The sequence below is a fragment of the Ixodes scapularis genome, unplaced genomic scaffold (assembly GCF_016920785.2).
Source record: "Ixodes scapularis isolate PalLabHiFi unplaced genomic scaffold, ASM1692078v2 PGA_scaffold9__187_contigs__length_104089568, whole genome shotgun sequence".
NCBI classification, from domain to species: Eukaryota; Metazoa; Arthropoda; class Arachnida; order Ixodida; family Ixodidae; genus Ixodes; species Ixodes scapularis.
Window position 1 is genome coordinate 4,987,433 of NW_024609884.1, and position 24,628 is coordinate 5,012,060.

Consider the following 24,628-nt stretch of genomic DNA (forward strand, 5'->3'; position numbering starts at 1 on the left):
AAAGACAGTCTGCATACAGATTCGAACGCGAGTCACCGCAAGATCCGTGCTTCGAATGCCTCATGAAAATTAGTTCATGAGATGAACTTGGCACGCGGCATTCGAACCACGGATATTGCGGTGACCCGCGTTTGCAGACTGTCCTTTGTATGATGCATGCGCAGTGGGACCCCGGCTTACGAGTTCTTTTATACTGAAATGAATCTTTCGGTATTCATCCTAGTGGTAAAACGTTGAGTATGGATCTGTACGAACTGAGTCTGGAATGAGAATATCGACCACGACATTGCAGCCCGTTTGCAAGCACAACAAATTCACCCCTAACAACCAAACCATCTCTTGCTTCCCACCTGAAATAGCAGATCGTTTAGGCGCATTACATGTTTGTCATATTCACCGTGCTCAAAATACCATTCTAGGATAACGCGGGCGCAACTTCGCAGGCCAAATATACATCTTGCATCATACACGGTGTCGTTTGGTCACATATACGAGTTCCTCTAAGACACAGCAAGCTTTGCCAGTTCCAAACTTTTGCCGTCTCACTAACATCCTGGTTGCGAGGCAATTGTTTCTACCCCAAGGCACCGAGACGACCGAGAGCTTTTACCTCGTCTGTCACGCTTTATTTGTGTCAGAATATTCCGATTTCCTGCCTTGTTTGTACAGGGAAGTATACATTCAGCGCGAAACAGAGAGCTCGAATGCGGGATCGGCGTTCGCTAGCGTTCAGCTTATGCCGCGTCGAGCACCGAACTTTACAACCTACGTTTATAGCACCACCCGAGGTGTTTAGGGTGGGAGCCTTTTCCTCTTCGAGAAATAGACCATCGATTATTAGAGTTCACCGTGTTTTGCGCTCCCTCGCGTATTTGTGAACTACAAATGATGTTTAGATTATCGGGTGCGTACGGCTAGCCCACCACATACTATAAACGGAGCGGGAAAGAGAAACTTAAATATAAAGAATTTTGTTTCTTTTTTTAATCGAGCTCCTGTGATCTCGTAGCAAATTACCCTTGGGAACATTTCAACATTCTAATTACTCGCGCGTACGGAAATTCATATTGCTCTCGCGAACGTAAAAAGAATCTTAGTGCCGGTTCATACATGTTAGATGCAGCGCCGAATAAGAGCTGCAATTAGCCCCGAATATAGAGTTGATTTAGCAATGTAGTTTTTTTCCTCTCATCGCTGACGTTTCCTCCCACAACTTGAAATACCGCTAGCTAGCTGGTCGCAGAAAAGTCAATAGCTGGCGATAGAAGCGCTCTTGGCGCAGAATCAGATTTTCTCTGCTTCCGCAGTGAGATAACTTCGTTCCGAGAAAGACAAGATTTACAGTATTTACAGTGTTCTTTGCGCACACCATCTAACATGTTCATATCGAACGGGAGGAAGTCACCGGAATCATAGGTACTGTGAGACATTCTTGTAACGTCTCAGGTACGAAACGCGAAACGGCGCCACTGAAACACCTCACCTACGCTATATCAGCTCTATCATCACTGTGTCAGCAAGTGCGACATCAACGCTAAGACAAAGCGCTGTTTTCAGCGCTGAATCAGCACCGAATGAGCGCTGTATGTGTGAGCAGGCCTTAATCACGCCGAAGTTGGTACTGTGGCGAGCAGCTCCAGGGGGCAGACGACATGCAGGCACTTGGCGCGAGAAGCGATCCTCACCTGTCCGCTGATTGGGTGATAGGCCCTACGACAACTACTTCGTCATTTTAGTGTAAATACAGCAGAAAAACACTTTCGGTAGACAGCTTGCACATATAAATGACCCGGGCGTGATTCGAACAAGCGACCTTAGAATAAGGAACACCACGGAGAAAACTCTACGACCCGTGCGATGGCACTGGTAGCCGTCTACCATGGCCAGGACACGAGCCGGCGTCGTTTAAAAAGAAGCAGCTGCACGTGCGCGCTTAGAGTCTTTTAATGGACACTCTTGAGGCGGATTGTTCGAGGCACATGTGAGGTGCATGCCAATGGCCACTCATTCGAAAGGAAAGACTTGAGCCACTCACGACTTGCAGCATGCTGGAACCTGCCGCTCGCGTTCATTTGTGCATCCCGTGGTAATGCGGTCGACTCGCTATATATAAGGCGCCCGGCGGAGACGGAAAGGCGGGGACCTGCACCACGTGGTTCCCGGAAAGACAAAAAGTGTTTCCAAGACAACTAGGTCCTGTGGCTCCGTTGCGATCGGCCCCTGTTGTTGCCCGCCTCAAAAGCGTCCACGATAAAAAAGCTGCTCCAACGCATTATCCAGCAGACGTGTCGGGAATATCGGCGGAGTCCGGTTTTCTGCATTTGTCCTGTTTTGGATCCTCCTCGACAGGTCTTTATTTAGAGGCACGCTCCCCGAACGCGCCGCATTCGCCGGGGCTGGGGTCCTATTTCGAGTGGACGGAAGGCGAATTTGAGTTTGGTCCCCCAATCTGAATCAAGGCTCATTGGGCGTTGCTTTGCTGCGAGCGCGTTTGTGCTTCTCCTCTTGTTGGCCGAATGCGGTGGCGGAGCATTTACATGGGCCTTCTGCGGACCGGTCAGCGGTACTTTGGAGGTGCTGTCGGAACACATTCGCATTAGGAACTGCCGCGGGCTCTGGAAAGGAGGACTGACTCAAGAGTTGCAATTTGCTTCTTGCCGAGGCGATGGAAATCTGCCGAGGCCCGACTTTTGTTACTCTTCCTCGAGCTTCCTTTGCACGCGCTAAGTGTCACACGGGGAGTTATAGCAAAGCTCTTCAGTGGGTTCCCTTTCATTAATTCATTTTGCGTTGTTTCATAAGCCCACGTGCTTCACGTACGACATAACTTGTGAATATCGACCAATCGCAGATTTCACAAAGGCTTTTTTCGGAATTTTAATATATATATATATATATATATATTGATACAAACGTCAAGACATCATACCTTGATGTGCAATACAATACTTGTTGAGATGGTGCAGAGATCCGCAGAATTCGAGAAGTAATTCGCTAGAATAAATAAACTGCGGAACTGTTCCCATTTTGTCGGGTGAGGGACGAGGATTCGTCAAACTGCAGATGTGCACCTTTTTTTTGTATCGTTTTATTAAGCGCCTAATTGAAAATAAAAATGTATTATATAAAACGACTGGAGAGTACGAATACTTGTGCTAGAAACAAATATAATGCTCTCTGGGTGTTTTTTCAATAAATATATTTCGGGGATTACAGTGCTGAGCATTTCAGTATAAGCAAAAAGAAGTGTTTTAAGAAACGTGCGCTGGGCCATCACCTGGAAAAGGAAATCCCAATCCAAATGTTCCGATCCAGGGCGCCATCACTGCTGCCATTAATTCCTGCCCTTGAGTCCGTCTAAGATCCAAGCTTAAGCCGTGCGACCGTTCGACACGAAGCGGTACGATCTCGGCAACGGAGCCACTTCCGCGTGACGCAATCTTGCCACGACTTGTAATCGGGCGGAGTAGATTCTGAAGCAGCATTCGTGCGTATCCGGAGATGCCGGTTCCCAAGCGAAGGCAGAGGCGCTTGCAGGAGATCCGTTCCTGTGCAGAGAGTGCACAGGATAAGTAATACGTCCCCTTGCGCAATCGCTACATTCCCGAATAGAACGCGGTCTGCAGTACTGATCGTTGAACAAGAACGTCAAAACATAATATACTGACAATTATAAAGTTGTATGTTTGTACAGTCTGTTTTAATACTTTAAAATGCGATATAAGCCCCCCCCCCCCCCCCAAAAAAAAAAGAACATTTTTGAGTTAATAAAAAAAAAAAGGCGAAGGAAGGCCACCTAGACTTAGCTAGTTCATCTTGAAGCAATCTTGCTCTTTATAATGTTCCAATAGTATTTAGTCTTTAAATATTAGACTACATTGTTATTTTCGCAAACCAGATGAAAAAAAAGGGATAAACAAAGATCAGGTACCTCTTTCTTTGGATTGAAACGAAGAAATAGAACAGAGACTACTGAAACGGATTTAAAATTGGTACAGAGGTCAGTTGAAAATTTTGGGCAATTGAACAAAGCCGCACTACAGGATACTTATTTTTGTTAAAGTATGAATAGTTTAGACACCTTCAAGCACGCACTACCTTAAGCAGCCTTCATTATTTCATGTCCGAAGTCGTAATGTCTTTTGGTCATCACGTGTTCTGTAAACTTAATATCGGCAATGCAAAAAAAAACAAAAAAAAAAAAAACGGAAAAAGCTGTGTGCAGTGATTTTCAGTAACTGCAGGTAACAAACTCTCCGCCATCAGTTAGCAGCTCTTGAAACCGACTTTGCCTAGCAGAAGCGGTTTTAGCAGCGGAAGTTTGTTTTCTTCGTTCGTGCGTCATTTCCTTAAGAGCACGTGATGGGCCAATCACTGCGATCTACGGAGCACGTCCAGTCCCGATGGCGTTATGTCAGACCGTTTTTTGTGTGTGTGTTTTTTTTTTGGCGCCCATTGCACATTTACGCAAATCTGATTGAATAACACCGCTCTTTTTTATTATTGCTTTAAACATTTGCTATAATCTGCACACAACAGAAACAAGTAAAATGAATAGATTTAGCAGCGTTACGATTGTGTCCTGCATGAAAAACGAAGAGCAAAAATTAAGTTGAAGCAGTCATATTGAGAAGTGATTTTAGGTTTCAGATCAGATCGCGTTTGGCGCTGGAATTGCAATTGATGGTTGATGATACATTTGTTGGATGCGATGAATGATTTTTTTTTTTTGAAATTCTGAAACCGGCTGTTTTAGAATGTCCATTATTTACCTGATATAAATAAAAAAAAAATAAAAAAAACATTCACGAACGAAAAGGCTGAAGTTAACACGGTCATGTATGTTTTGGCTTTTAACAAATTTAAAATATTAGGACATTTGGGATATCTCGTGCTCACAAAATGTATAGCTATTGATTAGGCGCTGAAAAACAACAACAAAAAAGGCTCATGCATCAGTAAAAAAATCTCGAATCTTTAATGAACTATTGCTCAGCATCCCATACTCGACACGCCTTAAAAGTGAGACCGGTCACACAGAAAACAAATTATAGCACAGAAACTCATGATTTTGGTCACCAGGGGTGAGTCTGTTTCTAAATTTTTGCGATGTGTTTAATATTCTACTTCGCCTTTTTATCCACTAGTCATTTTTGTCTGCGTCTGTGTGTAGTTTTAGTAGTTAAGTTTTTGTGCAGGTGCTTCTTTGAGGCTGACCATTATGGAAAGCCGAGGAATGTACTTAAGCTGTCTGTCATTACTACAAAGTACCACAGACCCGTTAAGCAGATACATGCTGTGCCACAAGTTTACCTCTTTACAGTCAACCGCTGTTTTTGTGTCTCAGCTCGTCTCCACAGAATCAGACTACCTGCGAGAAGAGAGGCGCCTCAAGAACTGCCGGCATAATTACTTCCTTAAAGTTCCGAAGACCCCTTCTAATTTGAAAGGTATAAAGACAGCTTTCGGCCCGTAACTTTGTGACAGCTATCGCAACCTTAATCTAAGCCAGTTGTTTGTGCAGGCGCGCAAGTGTTAAACCTCTTGCCGTCTGGCTTGCCTTAGTTCCTGCTTTTGGTGCATTTGCCTCCTCAGATTTCTTTCTCGCACTTTGCTTGAGCAGTTCTTCAGCGACTTAAACTGTGCGATGATATTTTTCGCAACCGAGAACACCGTAGAGTTGTGGAAAATTTTAAAGATATGAGCTAATGCCTCATCAAAAAAAATGGAAGCATTAAAAACAGTTATAGGCTTATTGCCTCCTTTATATTCGGGCTCTTCTTGGTGTTTTGCCTTTACCTGTCACACCGACACCTTGTTAGCATTGCAGCGCGCAAAACAGTCTATCGGAAAAAAAAAACAAAAAACATAATCTCGTTTGGTGTATGAATTTCGGCCCTGCAGAGCTAATCCGGAAGATAGCTTTGAGTAACGAATCGCGTAAGTGGGACGGAAGCAGCTTCGGCTCGCGCATCGCCTAAGTAGGACAGGTGGTTAGGGAAGAAAGCACGGGACAAAAAAGGTTGTCTTTCAACCGTTTTAATTCAGCAGGAGGAAGCGTCTTTATACACGATGAAGAGAAAACGGTACGATCGGAAACGAGGCCGTCAGGCTCTCGCGGCAGGCTGGCCCCAGAGACACAACAGAACAGAGTCCACCAGAGAAAAAGAGTATCTGAAAGCGACGCAGCACCGGCTGCGTGGACTGCAGGGTTGTTTAACGGTGAACCTTGGCCTTGAGCAGCACGCCACCTCCGTAGCCACCTCCGAGGCCGCCGTAACCGAGTCCACCTCCAAGTCCACCTCCAAGTCCACCTCCAAGTCCGCCTCCAAGTCCGCCGAGTCCACCTCCGAGGCCCAGGAGGCCACCGCCAAGTCCAACTCCGCCGAGTCCACCGAGTCCGCCTCCACCGAGGCCGAGGCCTCCAAGGCCTCCGAGGCCTCCGCCACCGACCACGACTGGCGCAGCCGCCACTGCGCCGGTGGCCGCAATAGCGGGTGCTGCCACGGCGTGCGTGACGTGGACGACAGGCCTGATTGCGTGGTGGACAGTTGCCACTGGCTGCTTCACGTAGCTTACCACTGGCTTAGTAACGTACTTGAGGTGTACGACCGGCTGCCTCAAGAAGGACACTGTGGCGACAGGGGTTGCCACGGGTGCTGGGATGGACACAGTGCCGCTGACAGCCACAGGCGCGCCGACGGCAACGGGACCCGTAGAGACCGCTGGACCTGCCACGGCACCTAGACCTCCGACACCAACACCGCCGCCGAGGCCTCCGCCTCCGAGTCCTCCAAGACCTCCGAGGCCGCCACCAACAAGGCCGCCACCGCCTCCACCAAGGCCGAGGCCACCGCCAAGACCACCTCCTCCGCCAAGCCCACCGCCGAGGCCACCACCGAGACCGCCGCCAACACCGCCAGCCATGGCGGTGGCAATCACCGAGGCGGTTACGAAGATCTGCAACAGTATACGAACGTTTGGTTTCCGAAGAAAGCACCTTTTGCCATATGGCGGACAATAAATTCCCAGACGACGATGGACCGCGGGAAAACTGGAGTTGGCGCAAATTTAAGCCGCTGCTGGCAAAAGCGCCCCGCGTAATGGGATGTCTATATAAAGGTGATATCGGTGCACTTTTAGAAGGCGCTCGTTGGTGCGAGTATATCTGCTAATCCAAGCCTGGCTAATAGCTACACGTTTGGGTATTTAGCGGAATCGTAAAGCTTAGCATTCCTCCGGCTTTCTCCGCGCAGGCTTGCGTAACACACGTGCTGATTCCCCGGTGTTACACTTTCGAGACTCAAAAGCTCCCCGTCGCGTCGGAGCCGTGATATGAAGTGAACGAGGCCGTTCACGTGTCGCAGAATTCCAGATAGTGCTTACAAAGGCGTTCATGGCTGTGGCTTCTGGGCTCTGTGAAAGCAGCTCGTTGACTGCCGATACCGCTGCGGACGCGGGGCTTTGTATTTATACTGGCTCCTGGCGAGGAGGCGCGGGGCCCTTGCCGAAGAGGAGCCCTGGGCTACATCTGACGAAAAGAGAAAGTCTCTCCCGGTTTTTACCTATAGCACCACCTTTGCGATCTCCCGAGGAAGGGCTCCCCTGCCGATAACGAGCAGAGACAAGTGTTTTACGTGTTTTGAATAGGAGCCGCGATGGTACCTCTCCACCCACCCCCCCCCCCCCCCCCCCCTCCCCTTTTTTATTTTCCGGTCCTGAAAAGTGAAACTTTTTATAAGGTTGACGCTTATTGGTTCCTTTATTTCCCGGCGGCAGGGACGGATTCGGTGTCTTGGGCCCACAAAAAGCGGAGCCGCCGGGACCGGGATGAAGCCGTAAACCTTATTGAGAAGACAACAGGCACCGGTATATAACAACGATGATAATGGGGCACACGGAACTAGGAAGGAATCGGCCGCTGCCTCCCTGCTGCTCTTCTTTTTCCACCCGCGATTAGATCGCCCTGGAGGAAACCGACAAACGGCACGTCGGGTCGTCGCTTCGGGGCCCTCTGTTTGCCGTCCTTTCGTCGCGTGGCCCCGTGGGCCTCGCTTGGCGGCACGTTTGCTTTTCAAATTGCGCGTCTTCCGAGCCCGCCACCAAGCGCACTTGCGACACTCGGCTCTAGGCGCCTGTGGGGCTGCGAAAACCAAAACGAGGGACGTGCTATGTTCATGAAATTCTCTTTTACGGACAGGTTTAAGGCGTAATCTCCGAGCATGTCCCTCCTATCGGACAGCCAAGTAACAAAGCTGGCTGGTCCCGTGCGAACACATCGATGTGACTACGCGCGTACGTGACCCAGTGCACCATTCGCTTCACTGGGCATCCGAAGGAAGATATGGCATCAAATCGTTGCTATTACACTTGATTTTTCTTTTGGTTTGGTCAGCAATTGTGTGGTCCCATGTAAGCATCAGACGTGTCAAGAATGGATCCCGGCAGAACGGTGGGTTTGTATGACACTCGAATAAAGTCTGAGTCCTCTCATGAAGATTTGAAAGGCATCGAAGGTTTGAAGAAGATAAACGTACATGTAATTGGAATGTGCTCTGTAGCAACAGGGTGCAACAAACCTCTGACGGTCGAACCAGTTATGTATCGACAACCAGTTGTGGCGAGCGGACCTCTTAATTTTGTCGGTGTATACGCGATCGAGGCGGTGGTTTTTCTCTCGAATTTTATAGCAGATCCGCGTACTTATTAGCGAAAATACGAAACTTTATCGATGGTATGAAGCGGGGAAACCGCTCCATTTTCGTTCAAATGATTTTCTTAAGCGTCCGTGAAGTTGTTCCGGTAGGTGTTAATCGCGTTTCTTTTGCGTACTTGAATAAAAAAAAAAAAACACATATGCAGTCGATGCATTCACTTGAACTCTGAGTCAAACGGATATTTCGATATTCCTTTGTACAATACCGCCTTATGCCGTTTAGACACACTAATTAATTAATTAATCTACAACCAAATCACTCACTGACTGGGTAAGCCGTCAATTAAAGGTGTTTCTTAATGGAAATGCTTCACACTATAATATACAAAGAAAGCGGAACGTGTCTATCTGTGCATTGATACTTGAAGAAATGTATTAATATAATCATTTCGCTACTAAAGCACGAATAACATTTATTTAAACACTCTACAAACGTTTTAAGCGCAAGAATAAATAAAGCAATCTGCACGTACCCATGACTGCTTAACATAGTCCACATTCTTTCTCTCTACCGCTGTCTCTACCTGTTTCAAGCACGCTTGGTTTGAGCTAGAAATAAAAATACTAGCTAATAAGAACATTCGCATTGTTAATTTTGAAGGCGCCAAACGCCTTCTTCGCTGCCAAATATTTCTGCTCAATAAGGGTTTTTGTCACTTTAAAACGCCTAAGCGTTTCGGGCCCTCCTGACATCCCACCGTAACTCCTTATCTAACTCGCTCGCTTCCTGGGAGATAAAAGCAGCCCATTCGAGTGTTGAGTTTCTGCATGCTGCCACCTACATTTACTCTAGCTCAGGATCGTCCTCTGAGCACATGCTCTTGTCGGCCAAATATCGTCCGCCGCACGTGCATCCGCTAGTTGCTTATCAGCAGAGGTGATGTAAGCACTACAGACGGCTGTGCATGGCGACAGTTTGGACACGGGGCGCGTAATGAGATGGAAACATCTGTGTCGTCGTGAGCCGGTCCTCGTCAGGCGTAATCGCGAAGCTATCGCGAACGTTCCTCGCCAGAATCGGTTATCGAGTCGCCCAAATTGAGAGCACGCGACGACACTGCAGGAACCGCACAAAAACGAAAATAGACGGTTTTATCTGCGGAGCGTTGCTACTTTAAAATAAGGATGTAGTAGCATTGGACGCAAGTTATTCTGCTGTGCTACTTTGCCGAGTTTGCGCAAGTATACGGAAGAAGAAACTCGGTTCTCCAAGCGGTGGTTTCATGTTTCATGTACCTACGCGGGATGCGAAGGTCCCTTCAGCGATGAGTCCTTCGTCGCGAAAAGACACTTTCGCCTTCTTTGATCGCTTCTGTTTTTTTCTTTGTTTTTTTCTCGCGCCAGCCATGATTACGCACGACCTGATGCTGAGCGCGTATGTCGTTCGGTTCACTATCCCGTTTTACGACTGCTAGTTCTATCAGTTCAGTGTCAAGCTTAACTGTTATTTGGTGCGGCTGTTTTCCTCGTAAGAAGAGCCCAACTTCGGTTGACACAGAAAGGAAGGTCGCGTCCTTCAAAATACTACAATGACCCTATAGATTTGCGAAAACAAATTCCCAAATAATGAAATATTTATTGCACTAAGTCATTACGGCTGTCTTTATTGTTACACCTAAACCCACGAGCGTTGAAGAACCTATATTACCGGCGATACCGTCGCAGTTGTAAAATAAGACGCTTTTTTGGTATTTAAACCTTTTCAGTTTTTCTAGTTTTTAATGAAGTGAATTTCGGTACTGGGCTACATTTGGCAAATGACGGTCACTGTTCCCGGTGGTTTTCTCAATATAATAAACAGTTTAATAAACAATATCAGCAAACAAAAACGGCAACAACTGCTACCGTTAAGTCCCGAGAGATGACTCACCTCCAAAATGTAACCCACCCATATTTCTGGCTTGATTTGCTATTTTCTTTTAAACATCGAAAGATAGCCCACTTCTAGTAATTGTAGTGTTCGGATCAATGATGACCTCGGCATAAATGCTTCTAGTTATCTATAGCAAGACATTAACTTACATTGCTGACTGTGAAGTACAGTCATCTTTGCTTCATTGCCATTCGCCGCGATAGGAAGTTTTGCAGGGACACTGGTCTAAAAGTACAATTTTTTTTTAAACTTTTCTTCATTGCTCGCCGAAAGTTAGCCCACTCCTTATTTTCGTCCAATTTTCTCTTGATTTTAGGTGGACTATGTCTCGGGATATTACGGCACATATAAAAATATCGCGGAAGTAAATGAGAAGAAATTGCGCTATTAGAAGCTATAGTTCATTATTCAAGCGGCCTACAAGAAGTCCAAAGACGCCATTCTCAAGTACGAATTCCAGATTTCCCTTTCATTGCAGTGACGACATTATTATTATTTATTTTTTCAATCGACGTTGATAGCGTATCAGGTGTCTTACGCAGTTGCCGCTAGATTGGTGCTGGATAACGATACGAGTACAGCTCACTGGGCGGCGTTTGAGTGCCTGGGGGACGGTCGGAGAGAGGACGCGTCCTCCGCGTGAAGGCTCGCCCTGACTTAGGGAATTCGGTGGCTGAGCTCCCCCGTCTTCCCTAGTGCCGGTTCGGTCGGCGCGGGCTGAAATCTCCCTGCTGGCCCCTAGCAACGTCGAGCAGCGCGGTAAACGCGGATCCCAGCTTATTCGCCTCGGCGACATGGTCCCTGTGCGATGCAACCGTTGATGTACTCAGCTGCAGCTCTGTCCCTTGACAGGTTCGCTACGGACAGCAACAACGTCAACGGCTATATCGAGAGAGATCCATAATATTGAAACAGGTAAGTGCTTGCTTTCTTTCGACTTATCGGCGATCAGAGACTTAGGAATGAACGTATGAACGTGGCTCTTCGTACTTATTGGTGTTTCAGTGATTGTGGTCTGCTTTTACGTTTCGCATGTAACGGGGAACAGTGTTATAGAGACAAATTGGGTTATATGTATAGTTTTATTAGTTCAATTTTCTATATTGCTTCCTGCTCTTGGCGTAAAATCGGAGCGGTCTGGAGCGGAACTCGTGCAAAACATACAAAACATCCGATAAAAAAAATTTTTTGTTGCGCGTGGGGCAATCCGACTTTCGTATTACAAACGATATGGCTACACATGATGATTTAACTGTATTATATGGAGGCTATAACTGACAAAAGAAGAAAAAAATACTTCTCTTTTGTTAGTTTGGCAGGCATTGCGTTTCTTTGGTCCTAATGTGCTAAAGGATAGCCCGATTATGTTGCGTAAAAACAGAAGAAAAAAAAATAATGACGGGAAAGACTTGCTTTGCCATGATAGGTTTTTGATAGCCTGATAAAATATTCGTCTTATATTGTTCCTCGCGTAAAGAAGTAACGCTCAACTTCCCGTACGACGCGTGAGGAGTGACAGGTAAAATATCGCAAGCCCTGTCTTGCGAAGAAACAACAAACATGCGTGAGAAGAATTTGGCATGTTTTTTGTTTTGTATTGTTCTTTTGCAAATTCTCGCTTTATTTGTGTCTGGCTAGGAAAAAAAAACAAAAAACTTTTTACATCGTGAGAACAACGTCGACAGATCACTAGCTCGCGTGTTTCTTGTTTGTTACTTCTACTCTCTCTTAATTTAATATAGTGTTAGAATGTCTTAGTATCACTTTTTGTAAAATTTATATCAACATTTGGCGGCATGACTAGAAAAAATTCGTCAACTAAGAGTGGCGCAAAACCTGTGAAATGTTCAACATCGTCAACCTTCGGTGTCTAGAGGGGCCAATGATGGTATGTGTCATCTTACTCCAAGTGTGACGCGTTCAGGTAATTCCTTTCCGATCTCGTAGTTATTTACCACTTTTAACGTCGCGCTAAAATTTCCATATTAGACAGCTTTAGTATAGCATTGCTGGCTCTTACTTACGCAATACTCGCTAGCCTAGCGTACGCTGAAAACTACCTGCTTTGACCGATTTTAGTCGAGCGTTCCGTAAAGGTTGCCTAGAGAACATCTCGCATGATCTTCATTCAATTTGCCAGAGCCATAGAATATCCACGTGCTTACAGCGCCACCATGCTGCTCAAAATAAATATTGAAAATAAAAACGTTACCAATAATTCTACTTTAAATTAAGCCAAGCGGGAGCTGCCTGGTCAAGCGCACTTTTCTGTGGGGTATGGAGGCTCTACGGAGACGAGTACGAAGCCAAATTCGATCACGAAGTCTACGTCAATCGTACCGTGGAAACAGCACCTTTTATCAATGCTATCGCGGGAAGAAACCAATGACCTATTGATGTCCAGCGCACGCTGACGGCAATTGTTTGGAGAGTTGTTCGTCCGTCGGTGATGAACTGCGCGAAGGAGTGTGGAGCAGATCGCAACTTTCACGCACATTGCGAGCGGTGAACATTTGCACTATGCACTCCCTCAGCTGCACAGCGATCTGGCTCGACTACGGTAGGCCCCTGAAAGAATTGGCGAGCTTAACACCCCGTAATTTCACGTAACACTGAAGTTTCGCGAACACCACGTCGTCCATACTTCGCCAGTCGAGGTAACCGCCATCTCGGGCCCCGAGACGTCTCGAGAGCTTCCCTCAAAGCCCGCTAGCCCACAGCGCAAATCCCCAAAGTTGCGCGCGCACGCAATACGCTAGCCTTTCCATTGCCCTTCTGAGCCTTCGCACTCCCGACCCGCAATTTCTTTGCTCACGCAAAGCTTCAGCGTCTACTAAAACTGTCTATTAACTCATTGACGGAAAGTGCAGGTATCGGATGCCCTGGCTCCAGCAGGCTCTTGTTGCCTTCCGTCGTGCGTTGGCTGGGCGTTTGCACGAAGCTCACAAGATGCCCAAGTGGCATCGAAGCTCGCGCTCAAATACCTTCCTGTCGTTCTTGCCCAGTCAACGACTATACGTGACAGTTTTGACAGCTGTTCCACTACTTTGACTTCGCGTGACTAAAAAATCCAATAGAAATGTGCGATACCTGCTGATTGATGTCAGGACCGGCTTTTGTATAACCATTCACCAGCAAAGAGAACAAAATGGGTCATTTTATAACTTTTAATCATTTCATTGCAGTTTTGGTCTTATGGGAGTAGCACTGACGGCTATTCGACCGTTGTTTTTTCTTCTTCAAATATTGTGATTGATGAATGTGACACGAATCTTGTGCGAAACGTATACAGTTACCTAACATTTTTATGTCATGTCATGAATTGAAAGTTTATTTGCACAAACTAGGTATAGCATTGGAATAAATGCACTGCGCAACACATGCAGTTAGCGCGAACACGGCATCAGCACTTGTTTGTAATTTCCTCCTACTGGTCAGTGTCAAACGTCAAAATTTACGGCCTGGGTATATGCCATAGTACAATTTACGTTTTTGTTTGTATAGTTTCGGCTGAATAAAAATGCTAAATACTGACCAATGATTGTTCACGTGTTAAGTGTGTCACTCTCGCTACATGTCAAGCGTTCGCTGCGACGTCTTCAAACGAACAATATTGCTTCGTCGCTAGTGATTCCAGTGTCTTAAGTCGAATAAAAGCAGGGATGTGCGAATAATGGTTCGAATAGAATAGTGCTCATTATTTATAGCATTTTAGTGCAAGGGTAAGCCCTGACATAGCGGCTTCTTTAGAGCATTGAAGCAGCGCTATTCAATTCTTAGCGATATTTGCACACCCCTAAAAGTAAAAGTACATTTATGATCTGACGAAAAAACAAAGAAACAGAAAATCGTTTTTTTTTTTAATATTTCAAATTTATGAATAGGCTCTTTGCTTTGACTGCGCGTCACCTCGCCATTTAAAGAACCTTTTCAAGATGTGAAGCTAAATATAGAAAGGCACAATAAGGGCTGATAGAACACTCCCAGTAATTTCACTTTGTATCTTCAAAAAATCTTGGTTGATTTAAAAAACGCTCTGGCTCCTGTATTTCAAAGAAGAAAAGAAAGCCCAGAGGGAGAACGGTTTCATACTAATAATAGTTAAAGTATTTGGCAACAATGCTTAGGCAGCAGCTTAAAGAGGCGCATATTCCGATACTAATACTAATAATTGTGTATGTGTTCTTTTTTTCCGCAGAAAAGCGGAGACAACAGAGAAGTGGAGAAGGCACTGGACAGTGTCTTCGAAATATCCCGGCGTCTTACACCCTAGAAAAACAAAAGTAGTCGCACGTCGACATGGTCGCAGAGCAGTCTATCTACCAATAACTGTAGTCTTCCGAGTGGATCGAGCGAATGACAGACAGCGTTTAAAGAACGGTTCAGCTTGCTCATGCAATCTGCGCAGAAGCATTGAACTTGACGTTTCCCTCGTGCCTTACCCCTGCGCGGATAATTTTTCACTCCTTACTCCTTGTCATTCCGTCGACACGCTCCGAAGGTCGCCGTGATTGGCGGCGCTTAACTCGAGGCTCTAATCTGGACCCTTGGCGAAAAAGTTGGCGAGAAATCCGGCGGCTATGATTGGCCGGCTCCAGGGTCATGCGCGGCATTGGCCAATCAACGGCCACCAGGTTTCTCGTCGACTTTCTCGCCAACTGTCCAAATTAGTGCCCCTGCTCTGAGGTAAAGTATGCAAGAACGTTTTAAAATGTAGTATTGAAATTTCATTTGTTTTTTCTGTCAAGCTATTGGATCTTTTGCCGTTAGAAGAGTTGTGACTCCACTCAGATTGTGTACTAGAAGATGCATGTATTCCTTTGTATCAATAAATTTACTCCCGGAGGTCTGTGTCGCGAGGTTTCCATGAGCGCCGAATGGAAGGCATGGCCATCAAACAGGCGCCGCAGATTGATCTCACTCTCCCTGTTTTCAGCTTAAGTCTAGACGCAGCCGACGCTACGAGCTGATAGACGAATGAGAGAGCGTCAGAAGCGCACCTTGCTTGGTGTTCGTCATGTGTCTGTATGTGTTCTATCATAGTATGAACCTATCATAAACAGAAAAGGCCCAGTGAATTTGGCTTTTAAAGCTGCTTGATTGGTCCCATAGCTCGTAGCGTCGGACTTAAGCCGAAACGAAGGATAGTCGCCTCAGTCATCCTCCTTTTGCGTAAATGTTGCGCAGAATGATTCTCCACAGTAAATGCCATCTCTCTAAAAAAAGCCCCTGCGTCTGCTTTCCCGCACAACACTTGGAGAGCCAATCAGCGGAACTTACGGAGGCAGCTCAGCGAATGACGATGCCAAAACATATGTTTAGACCAAAAAACGCAGAATGAGTTGTGACATTATAAGCAATGCAAGCGTGACGTTTTGCATTGCTTAATGTCACAACTCAGACTGCGTTTTTTGGTCTAAATATATGTTTCGGCAGTGTCATTGGCTGAGCTGCCTCCGTACGTTGCGCTGATTGGCTCTCCGAGTGTTGTGTGTGAAAGTAGACGCGCAAACTTTTTTTTAGAGTGCACCTGTAGAACTATGGTTCGTAAGGCGATCCGGATATTCATCGTCTCTCATGAACTTCATTGCCACCGTGAGAAAAGTCCTCCAGTGTGTGTGGTCGCCGTTTTTGCAATGGGAATTCAGACACTGTCTTCTACTCTATTCTATATAACAAGGTTGACGAGAAGTTTGTTTATTTGGGTGTATGCTTGGGGGGGGGGGGGGGGGGGGGGGGGCTGGAGTTGCATGCTGCACTAATTTGCATTTTTCGATACCTTTTGCGGAACGCAAGAGCCCGGTCGCTCAATCACAGGGCGTGCAGTTGCAAGGGTGAGGCAAGGACGAAACTTAACGAAAGTTAATTAGCAACTATTTCCACTCACTGCTGTGCCTCAGTGCATTTTGAAAATTCAATTCAGTTTACCCGAAATATGCTTAAAAAAAGGGCCGACGATCCCATAAATGCTATAGCACTAACAACATTTGGCATAATTCGGCGTTAACTTGGGAGTTAAAAGGATTTCTGCGTGCTTGCTTAGCCTTGAAAATTGTAACTGTTAATACAGGAGTTAGCAGAAATACCCAAATAGTTTGACAACATTGCTCATTATATGACACCATTTGATTTAATTTCATTTAATATACCCTTATAGCTTCCGGTGGGGGCTTTACATAAGGGGGGGGGGGGGAAGCACCAAGGCAACAAGAGTTAGGAATCTTTTCCTCTTTCCGCTCCTTTTTTCATATTTTAAAGTGTGGCAATTGCGGAACGAAATCATATGGACTCCTTTACTGTTACGATGTCGTCGGGGAGGGAATTCCAGTCTGATATACGTAACTGTAACGGAGAAAATTTGAAACTGTTAGTTGTATGTGCGTGCAGAGACGTGGTTGGTAGCTGGGCAATATTTTTTTTTCTTTGAGGGTGAATGATAGCACAGGTGATGAAGGGCCGTTAGTCGAATTATTTTACGTCGGTCTGCAAGAAGAAGTACATTAATTTGTTGTTTCAGTGTTGTTATACTTGTACGGGTATAATTGCGGAGAGCGAAGCAGGTGGCTCGGTTTTGAATGGCTTGTAACTTGTCATTGAGATATGACTGATGCGGGTTCCAGATGAGAGATGCGTATTTAAGCTTGGGAAGAAGAAGAGATGTGTATGCAATCAGTTTTGTTTCCTGTGTTGCCAAGTGTAAGTGACGCCTTAGCCTTTGCGTGACGCGGTTAATATGTGGTTCCTACGAAAATTTGGGCGTGAAATGAAGTCCGAGATACTTATATGTGTGAAAAGTTTCAATGGGGACACTGAAAAGGGTGTAGTTAAATTGTGTTGATGTGCGTTTATTATTGAAGTTCAGATATTTTGTTTTGGAAACGTTAATTTGCAACTGCCACTGTTCACACCACGTTTCAACACACTTTAGATCACTCTGCAAAAGCGTACAGTCATCCAGGCCCTCTATTTTCCGGTATAAAACGCAGTCGTCGGCGTATAATCTTATCGTGGACCGAATACGAGTAGGCAGGTCGTTAACATATATTACAAAAAGCAGTGCACCAAGCACGGTTCCCTGAGGCACGCCCGATTTTACTAGTTGGGGTGGCGAGTCTTTACTTTCCCAACCTTGAAAATGTTCACTCATATAAATATCTCGGACTTCATTTCACGTAAACCCGATCCCCCAAAGGTCATACTCGTGATATTCCACACCGCCTGGATATAATTATAAAATTACAGATTGGAAGCAAATTGACTAAAAGGGCGAAGGGAGGAATCATACTTCTGGTTTTTAATTTCTAAGCTAGGTGGCGCACGCGACTGCCAGTTATAAAGTGTACAGCTGTTAGCATCCATCCAGTGGCGTCACTAGGGTCAGTGACACCCGGGGCGGTGGCCTGCGGCGACATCCCCCCCCCCCCCCCCCCCCCCACCGCCCCGTCGTCCTCTGAAACACCCCCTTCCCCCCTCTCGTGGCCCGCCGCGACACCCTCTGGAGCGCTGCACACGGGGCGGTGCGCCCCCCCCCCCCTCCCCCACCTTTGTGACGCCACTGCATCCATCTATCCATCCCTCCACATGGTACAATCCAACTTGGAGTTCACATGTATCGTTGGTCTGAACGTGACCTTGTTGTCGCCGATGAGACATTTATTCTAACCTTTAAAAAAAGCTGTAATGGTTACACACTAGAGCTGCGTGGGAAGTTCAAATGACGTGATGCATCATCTCAAAACACTATTCTTATGTGAGTAGCAAAGTTTAGAAAAGTCGGTTGTTTTACTGACACAAAACCAGCAGGACGAATTCGTACCGGGGTAACTACCGTTCAAGTTCTGCGAAATAAAGGCAATTTAATGCGCATAATTTTAAGTAAAAAAAAAAACAACATTCTATGGCAGACTCTTTTTTAATTCCAGACAGGTCTTCTTGAATTGTAGATCACTGATAGACCATTAAAGTTTCATTGCGCCTCTTTATGCCATTTAAGTTAGTTATAAAAGGCGAAACATTTGTATGGGAGGAGTCAACACAGCAGAGGATTCAATAACCAAGTCCTGTACCCCCGCCTCAAGCAAACTTATAGCAATCACCGCGGAGCAGGCCTGAGCCAGCGGATGCTGCGACGAATCTTGATGGACTGATGATCAACTGCTGAAGCATAAAAAGTAAAAGTGACGTGTTTGCAGAACTTCTTTCCATGACAGAACCGAGTATTGTAATTGGCACTGAATCCTGGTTATCAAACGCTCTGACTGATTCCGAGATCTTCCCAGCGAAATATATTGGCTAGCGCAAAGATAGGAACACGCACGGGGGAGGTGTCTTTCTGTTGGTTTTGAGCGCCTTTCAAAGCTCGATAATGGATGTCACCTGCCCGACCTGTGAGTGTGTCTGGTGTAAAATTCACCTCTCTTCTGGTGAAACTCTTGCTGTTGGGTCATACTATCGGCCACCGGGTTCAAACCGCGAGTCCTTACTGTCCTTGTTTGATATACTATCATCTATCTTGAGCGATTACCTTGTACTGGGCGGATATTTCCATTTTCCTGATGTTACATGGCATGATGGCCAAAGTTTTTCTCTAATGCCTCAACACTTTACACAACATTTGCTACTTATATTTCGAGCTTTGGGCTTTCCCAACGTGTCAGTGAATCAACTCGAGCTGATTCAAGGCGTGCGAGCACACCGGACCTACTTTTTTGTGATTATCGGACAGTTATGTCCTCAGTCATACATCTTCCGGGGATCAGTGACTACGACATCGTCACCTCGAGCGTGAAGTGTAAACGAGTAATGGTGGCACGGCTGTTTCCACGCAAGGTATACTTTTACAACCAGGGTAACTATGTAGACCTCGCTGACGAACTTGTGATGTTTTTTGCCGAATTCAAAATGTGCAGTTACGAGATGAATATTGACGACTTCAGGAAACTCTTGTGCAGGCTTATTGATTTTATTGACACTTATGTTCCGCACAAGGTGATTAAACCAAGAAATCGAAACCAAAAGCCTTGGATAGATGAAGAGTTACGTCGGTTGCTAAGTACGAAGAAACGTGCTTATCTAAGAGATCGTAGAACACCCAATGTTGTGTCACTAGCAAGGTTACGAGACCTCGGGAAGCTCTTCAAAAGCAAACTAAAACTTCCTAAGAAGACTGTCCACGGCACGCCAGGCGATCGCCTAAAAAGAAATCTTAAAGAATTTTGGAAGTTGAAGTTCATAAAGAGCAATAAAAATAACAAAATTAGTATTACGCCTATCAAGGTATCCGGTCAGACCGTACACGATGACCTATAAAGAGCATAATGTTTCAGCAGCTATTTTCAATCAGTATTCTCTCTCCCTGTTTCCGGTGACTGAGTGTTCACTCCCGTCTTATCACCCCCGTACGATATGAACTAGTCTATAGTGTTGACGGCCTTGTTAAGCTTATACACTCAATTAATCCTGAAATGTCAACCGGCCCCCATGGCTTCCCTAACAGGGTCCTTAAGGAATGTTCAGGTGTGCTGGAAATGTTTTTGTATGTTTTATTGGCGAAATCGCTCTCTGATTGTACTTTGCCTCGTGAGTGAAAGAAGGCTCATATATCCCTGTACACAAAGGCAGTTCGAAAAACAAGATAGAAAACTACAGGCCGATTTCGCTCCTTAGTACATCTGCTAAACTCATGGAGCATATTGTTTACGTTAGAATTGTAGGGCACTTAAGTATGAACCATTTTTCACTCCCTTTCAGCATTGCTCTCGCCCTGGCCTCTCTCGCACTACTCAAATGGTGGAATTTTATCGCGACTTAGCAAATGCTTATGACAAAGGCGGTTAAACAGATTGTGTTTTTCTTGACTTTCAAAAAGCCTTTGACCATGTTCCGCACAATTTTATATTACATTCACTAAAGGCCCTCAAAACAACTGCTAACGTTCTCGGATGGCTCGCCGACTATTTAAGTTGTAGGACTCAAGCAGTGGTACTCAACGGCAAATCGTCTAATTTTATCCTCGTCACTTCTCGTCTGCCCCAAGGCTCCATGTTGGGACCGCTACTATTTTCAATACTTATTAACAATATTGTAGCATACATTTAATCCTCTATACGTTTGTATGCAGATGACTGTGTTGGTGATTGTGCTGCAAGTGTTCCTGGCGACTGTATGGCCCTACTGGTGAATATTGATTGCATATCGAGCTGGTGCCACACTTGGGCGATGAAATTGCATGTGTCGAATTGTCATTTAGTGAAATTCACCAGAAAGAGAAACCCTCTCATTACCACGTACCACATCAGTAACGTAGATGTAGGCTTGTGATTGCACGGAAAATATTTAGGTGTATATTTCTCACACAATTTCTCCTGGAACCACCATATAGATTACATGACAGCTAAGGCAAGCCGAATGTAATGGTTCATCAAACGCAATTTTAAAGACTGACCACGTGAAGTCAAATATACCCTGTACCTCACTAACATCAGGCCGATCCTCAAATATGCTTTCGAACTCTGGGATGCCCATCAGCAGTACTTGATTAAAAGCATAGAACGGATTCAAAACAGATATGCCAGTTTTGTTCTGAATTCCTATATCTGGTGTCAAAGTGCAACTGCCTTGAAGGATGAACTTAAGTGGCATCCTCTGCAACCTCGCCGTCAATGCTTCCGTTTAAAACTTCTACATTCAATCTACTATGAACGTTCCGGCATCGGTAAGGAGACGTATTTACTTCAGCCCCATTTTATCTCTCGGAGACGTGGTCACACAAAGAAAATAAGGTCTCTTAACAAAAACTGACATCTTCAAGCACTCTTTCTTCCCAAGAACTATTCAGTGCTGGAACGAACTATCGGAAGAGCTAGTCTCAGAAAATGATGGCTCACATTTCTTTGATACTTTGTATCAAAGAAAAATGTATGGTTGTGTGTTAGTGTTCTTTCTCTTGTTGCACTGGGTTGGTGTTTAAGTGATCTTTCTCTTGTTGCACTGGTTTCAGTCAATCAGAGCATTGTTGTGGCATTCCTCACCTTTTGTGCCCCTCCCCCACTATAAATTCCTCACGGGCGCTGTGGGGTACCTGAAATAAATAGATAAAATAAATACATTTAAAAATAATGTCGTGCCTCTTTATTTTGACTTAAAAGCAGTTAAAAGCTTCTAGCAACCGTTAACAGCTCAGGTCTGCTCTGACATTGTTATCAGTTACTATCCTTACTTACAAGCGTAGCATAATTAGCGAGAGAGCAGAAAAATATCATGTACGATGACACAACAAAAATCCCTCCTATTCAAATTAAGGTCGGCATCAGCTGTGCGGAATTCACTAAGTTATTGACTTAATAGCCTTTATTTTTTTTTTTGTCCATTTGAGACTAGGCGAAGCTTTCGGCGACGTCTGCGGGCTGCCTCCTCGTTTATCGCTAAGTGGTCGGTTGTTCTGCATATCACACATTGACCTGAATCTCCTGGCGAGGCCCGCTCGACTCGGCACCGTCCTCCGAACCGCTTTCGCGATGCCGCGGGAAGTAAGAGTTGGGTAGGTCCTATCGAGGACCGAAAGGTGGACGGCATGCTTTCAAGTTCCGTTCGAGTTTCTTCGAATACATTCTAACTAGGCTGCCCGGAAGCGCGAGATGCGATACACTTTTCTTTCCCCTGTGGAATGATACAATGATACAGGAACTTCACGCGTTGTAAATTTGCTGGCCTACTAGATTGTGCGCCGTATGGCTCTCGCGCAGATTGCCTTAATCTGTGGACTACGGAGGTTTCTTATGTGTTTTTGCCCGATTTTGTGGTTTATTGCGCCTAGAGTAAGGAAGTTGACAATATTCAAGGAATAAGGACTGTTAATTTATTCTGTGAATGAACAATGGAAATAAATATGCATGTATGCAAGGAAACGCGTAGCGACGTAATCTTAGACAATTTTTGTTTTGTTTTTGTACAAGGAGACGTAAAGGCTAGAGTATAATTTAATTTAGCTCTCTGGAAATGCTTTTCCGGTTAAAAAACCTGGAAAAAACAACAACAACAAAAAAAACTAGTAACTGTAAGCGAATTGAACTCAATCGATAAGAGGCAACAAATAATTTATCAAGCATGTATTGGTAAATGTCACCTTGAAGTATATTATGTAACGCCAGGCCTGTATAAATTACTCAACAACCAGTTAAATTAAGTTAATGACACTTCTTGACATACAATGTTTAAGTTGAGTCGAATTTTGTATTTGGAGTAGTAATTAAGATTATTACTAACTACCGCAAAACGTGACTTGCTAGTTTTGACGTTACTTTGCTTAACCGAGCTTTTATGGTAACGCAAGCAAAATGGTACGATCCGTTTCTCTTTCTATAACGATGAAGTATTTATTTTTATCCGTTCAGAGAGGAAATCATTTTTTTCTCTTCACCCAGAAATGTTTCTTTACGAGAATTTCATGCTTCGCAAGGCAGAGTTTTACGGTCCACTAAAAGGACACGTCTTTGTCGAACTCAATCTAAAAAAAAACGGCCTTACGTTCGACGAGGGCAAGCCATATGTAGCATGTCCGTGTTCATAGCGAATCCTCTAGGCGAGTTTCCCTGGCTAGTCTATATTTTATAGAGATCACTATACACTTCTTTCCAATCTAAGACCCCTAGCTACAGGAATGTGGATACATTCCTGTAGCTCGGGGTCTTAGAACGCAAACAATACAGTATATTGTTTGCGTTCTCTTTCGTGGAAACACACGGCTCATGTATTTGGATACTTGGATACGTATCCGACTTCGTAGTTCCCTATCAAAGTCAAGTTTGTTTCCCAATGGCATCCATACGGCCGTTCGGTTCGAAAGCCGTCGCATATTTGCGACAAGTCCTTCGAAGATTCTTTCAGACAAAACACAGCCAATGATGTCGCCTTCAGTCAAGCAAAAAACATAATAATCGATGTTACAAAACTAAAGTGATTTCGAAATGATACCTAGATGCAAGATGAAAAGGCGGACTATGCAAACAGCGCAATGTAGAAAAAAAGAAAAATGACCGCATCTCCACGTGGTGAATGTTGTTGATTTGGGCAAAGCTCTGGTGGTGCTGATGAGACTGATTTTGTTCATAGGTAGTGCTGATGGTGCTGATTTTTTTTATTGCTCATAGGTAGTGCTGAGTTACGGGTTGCGTTGGTATGGAATGTGTGGTATGGAACGTGGTTATATGCGCATTTGAGCATTTGACCGCAGTGCCCTCTCGTCTATAAACGTTAAGCCAATGCATGCAAAGTGTAACGCGATTATATACGCACTCGACCGCAGTGCCCTCTCCTGTATAGACGTTGAGCGGCTACATGCAATGGTTCATCCATGACATCCCCAGCTCTTGAGTTGCTACCACATCTCAGAGACTCCTACTCGTCCCGCAGTCGTGGCCGAGTGGTTAACATTATTACGAACCAGCGCAAGTAAACAGTTATTCAAAATCCAAACACACACAAAAAAAAAATGCACTCACACAGCGCTGAACTATCAACTGAATTGTATTTCAAACTTTGAAATACAATTCAGTTGATAGTTCAGCGCTGTGTGAGTGTATTTTTTTGTGTGTTTGGATTTTGAATAACTGTTTACTTGCGCTGGTTCGTAATGATGCCTTACCAACTCGCCCAATCTGCAGTATTAACGAGTGGTTAAGGCGATGGACTAGAATTCCCATTGGGGTCTCCTCGCACAGGTTCAAATCCTGTCGACTGCGCAAACATTTTTTTTTCTTTTTTTTTTAAGAAGGCAGATGGGGGAGGATGGCAATAGATGGGAGTACGGACGCCGGACCAGGGCTAGACCCTAAGGAGTAATGTGGATTTTTAGGCGAGTTGGTACTGAAACTTGAAGAACATAATAGCGCTGTGTTGTCTCGTTCCTACTCTTCGTCCCTGTCGTGAAGCGCTATTATGTTCTCCTAGACCCTAAGGAGCTTCGCCCCTAAAAAACGAAAAAAAAGGGGGTGGGGTGGGGAGGGGGGGAGGGGACACACCGCCGGGTTGGGTGCTAGAAC

At 45.1% G+C, this 24,628-nt stretch overlaps 1 protein-coding gene across 1 annotated transcript; it reads right to left on the bottom strand.

Moving 5' to 3' along the window:
- Window positions 1–219: 219 nt before the first annotated feature.
- LOC8052892 (glycine-rich protein 23-like) lies at window positions 220–7,398 on the bottom strand. Its single transcript, XM_040499386.2, has 5 exons — window positions 7,387–7,398; window positions 6,831–6,960; window positions 6,750–6,791; window positions 6,327–6,659; window positions 220–350 (listed from the first exon to the last, which is right to left on the bottom strand). The coding sequence occupies exons 1-5, from the start codon at window positions 7,396–7,398 to the stop codon at window positions 220–222; spliced, it is 648 nt and encodes a 215-aa protein (XP_040355320.2).
- Window positions 7,399–24,628: the final 17,230 nt, after the last annotated feature.

Excerpts from the sequence above, each read along its gene's own strand:
- LOC8052892 (XM_040499386.2), bottom strand. Across the intron at positions 6,792-6,830 it reads CCTCGGCCTTGGTGGAGGCG|GACTCGGAGGCGGAGGCCTC; the intron begins GTGGCGGCCTTG and ends GAGGTCTTGGAG. Across the intron at positions 6,660-6,749 it reads CGGCGGTGTTGGTGTCGGAG|CACCCGTGGCAACCCCTGTC; the intron begins GTCTAGGTGCCG and ends TGTCCATCCCAG.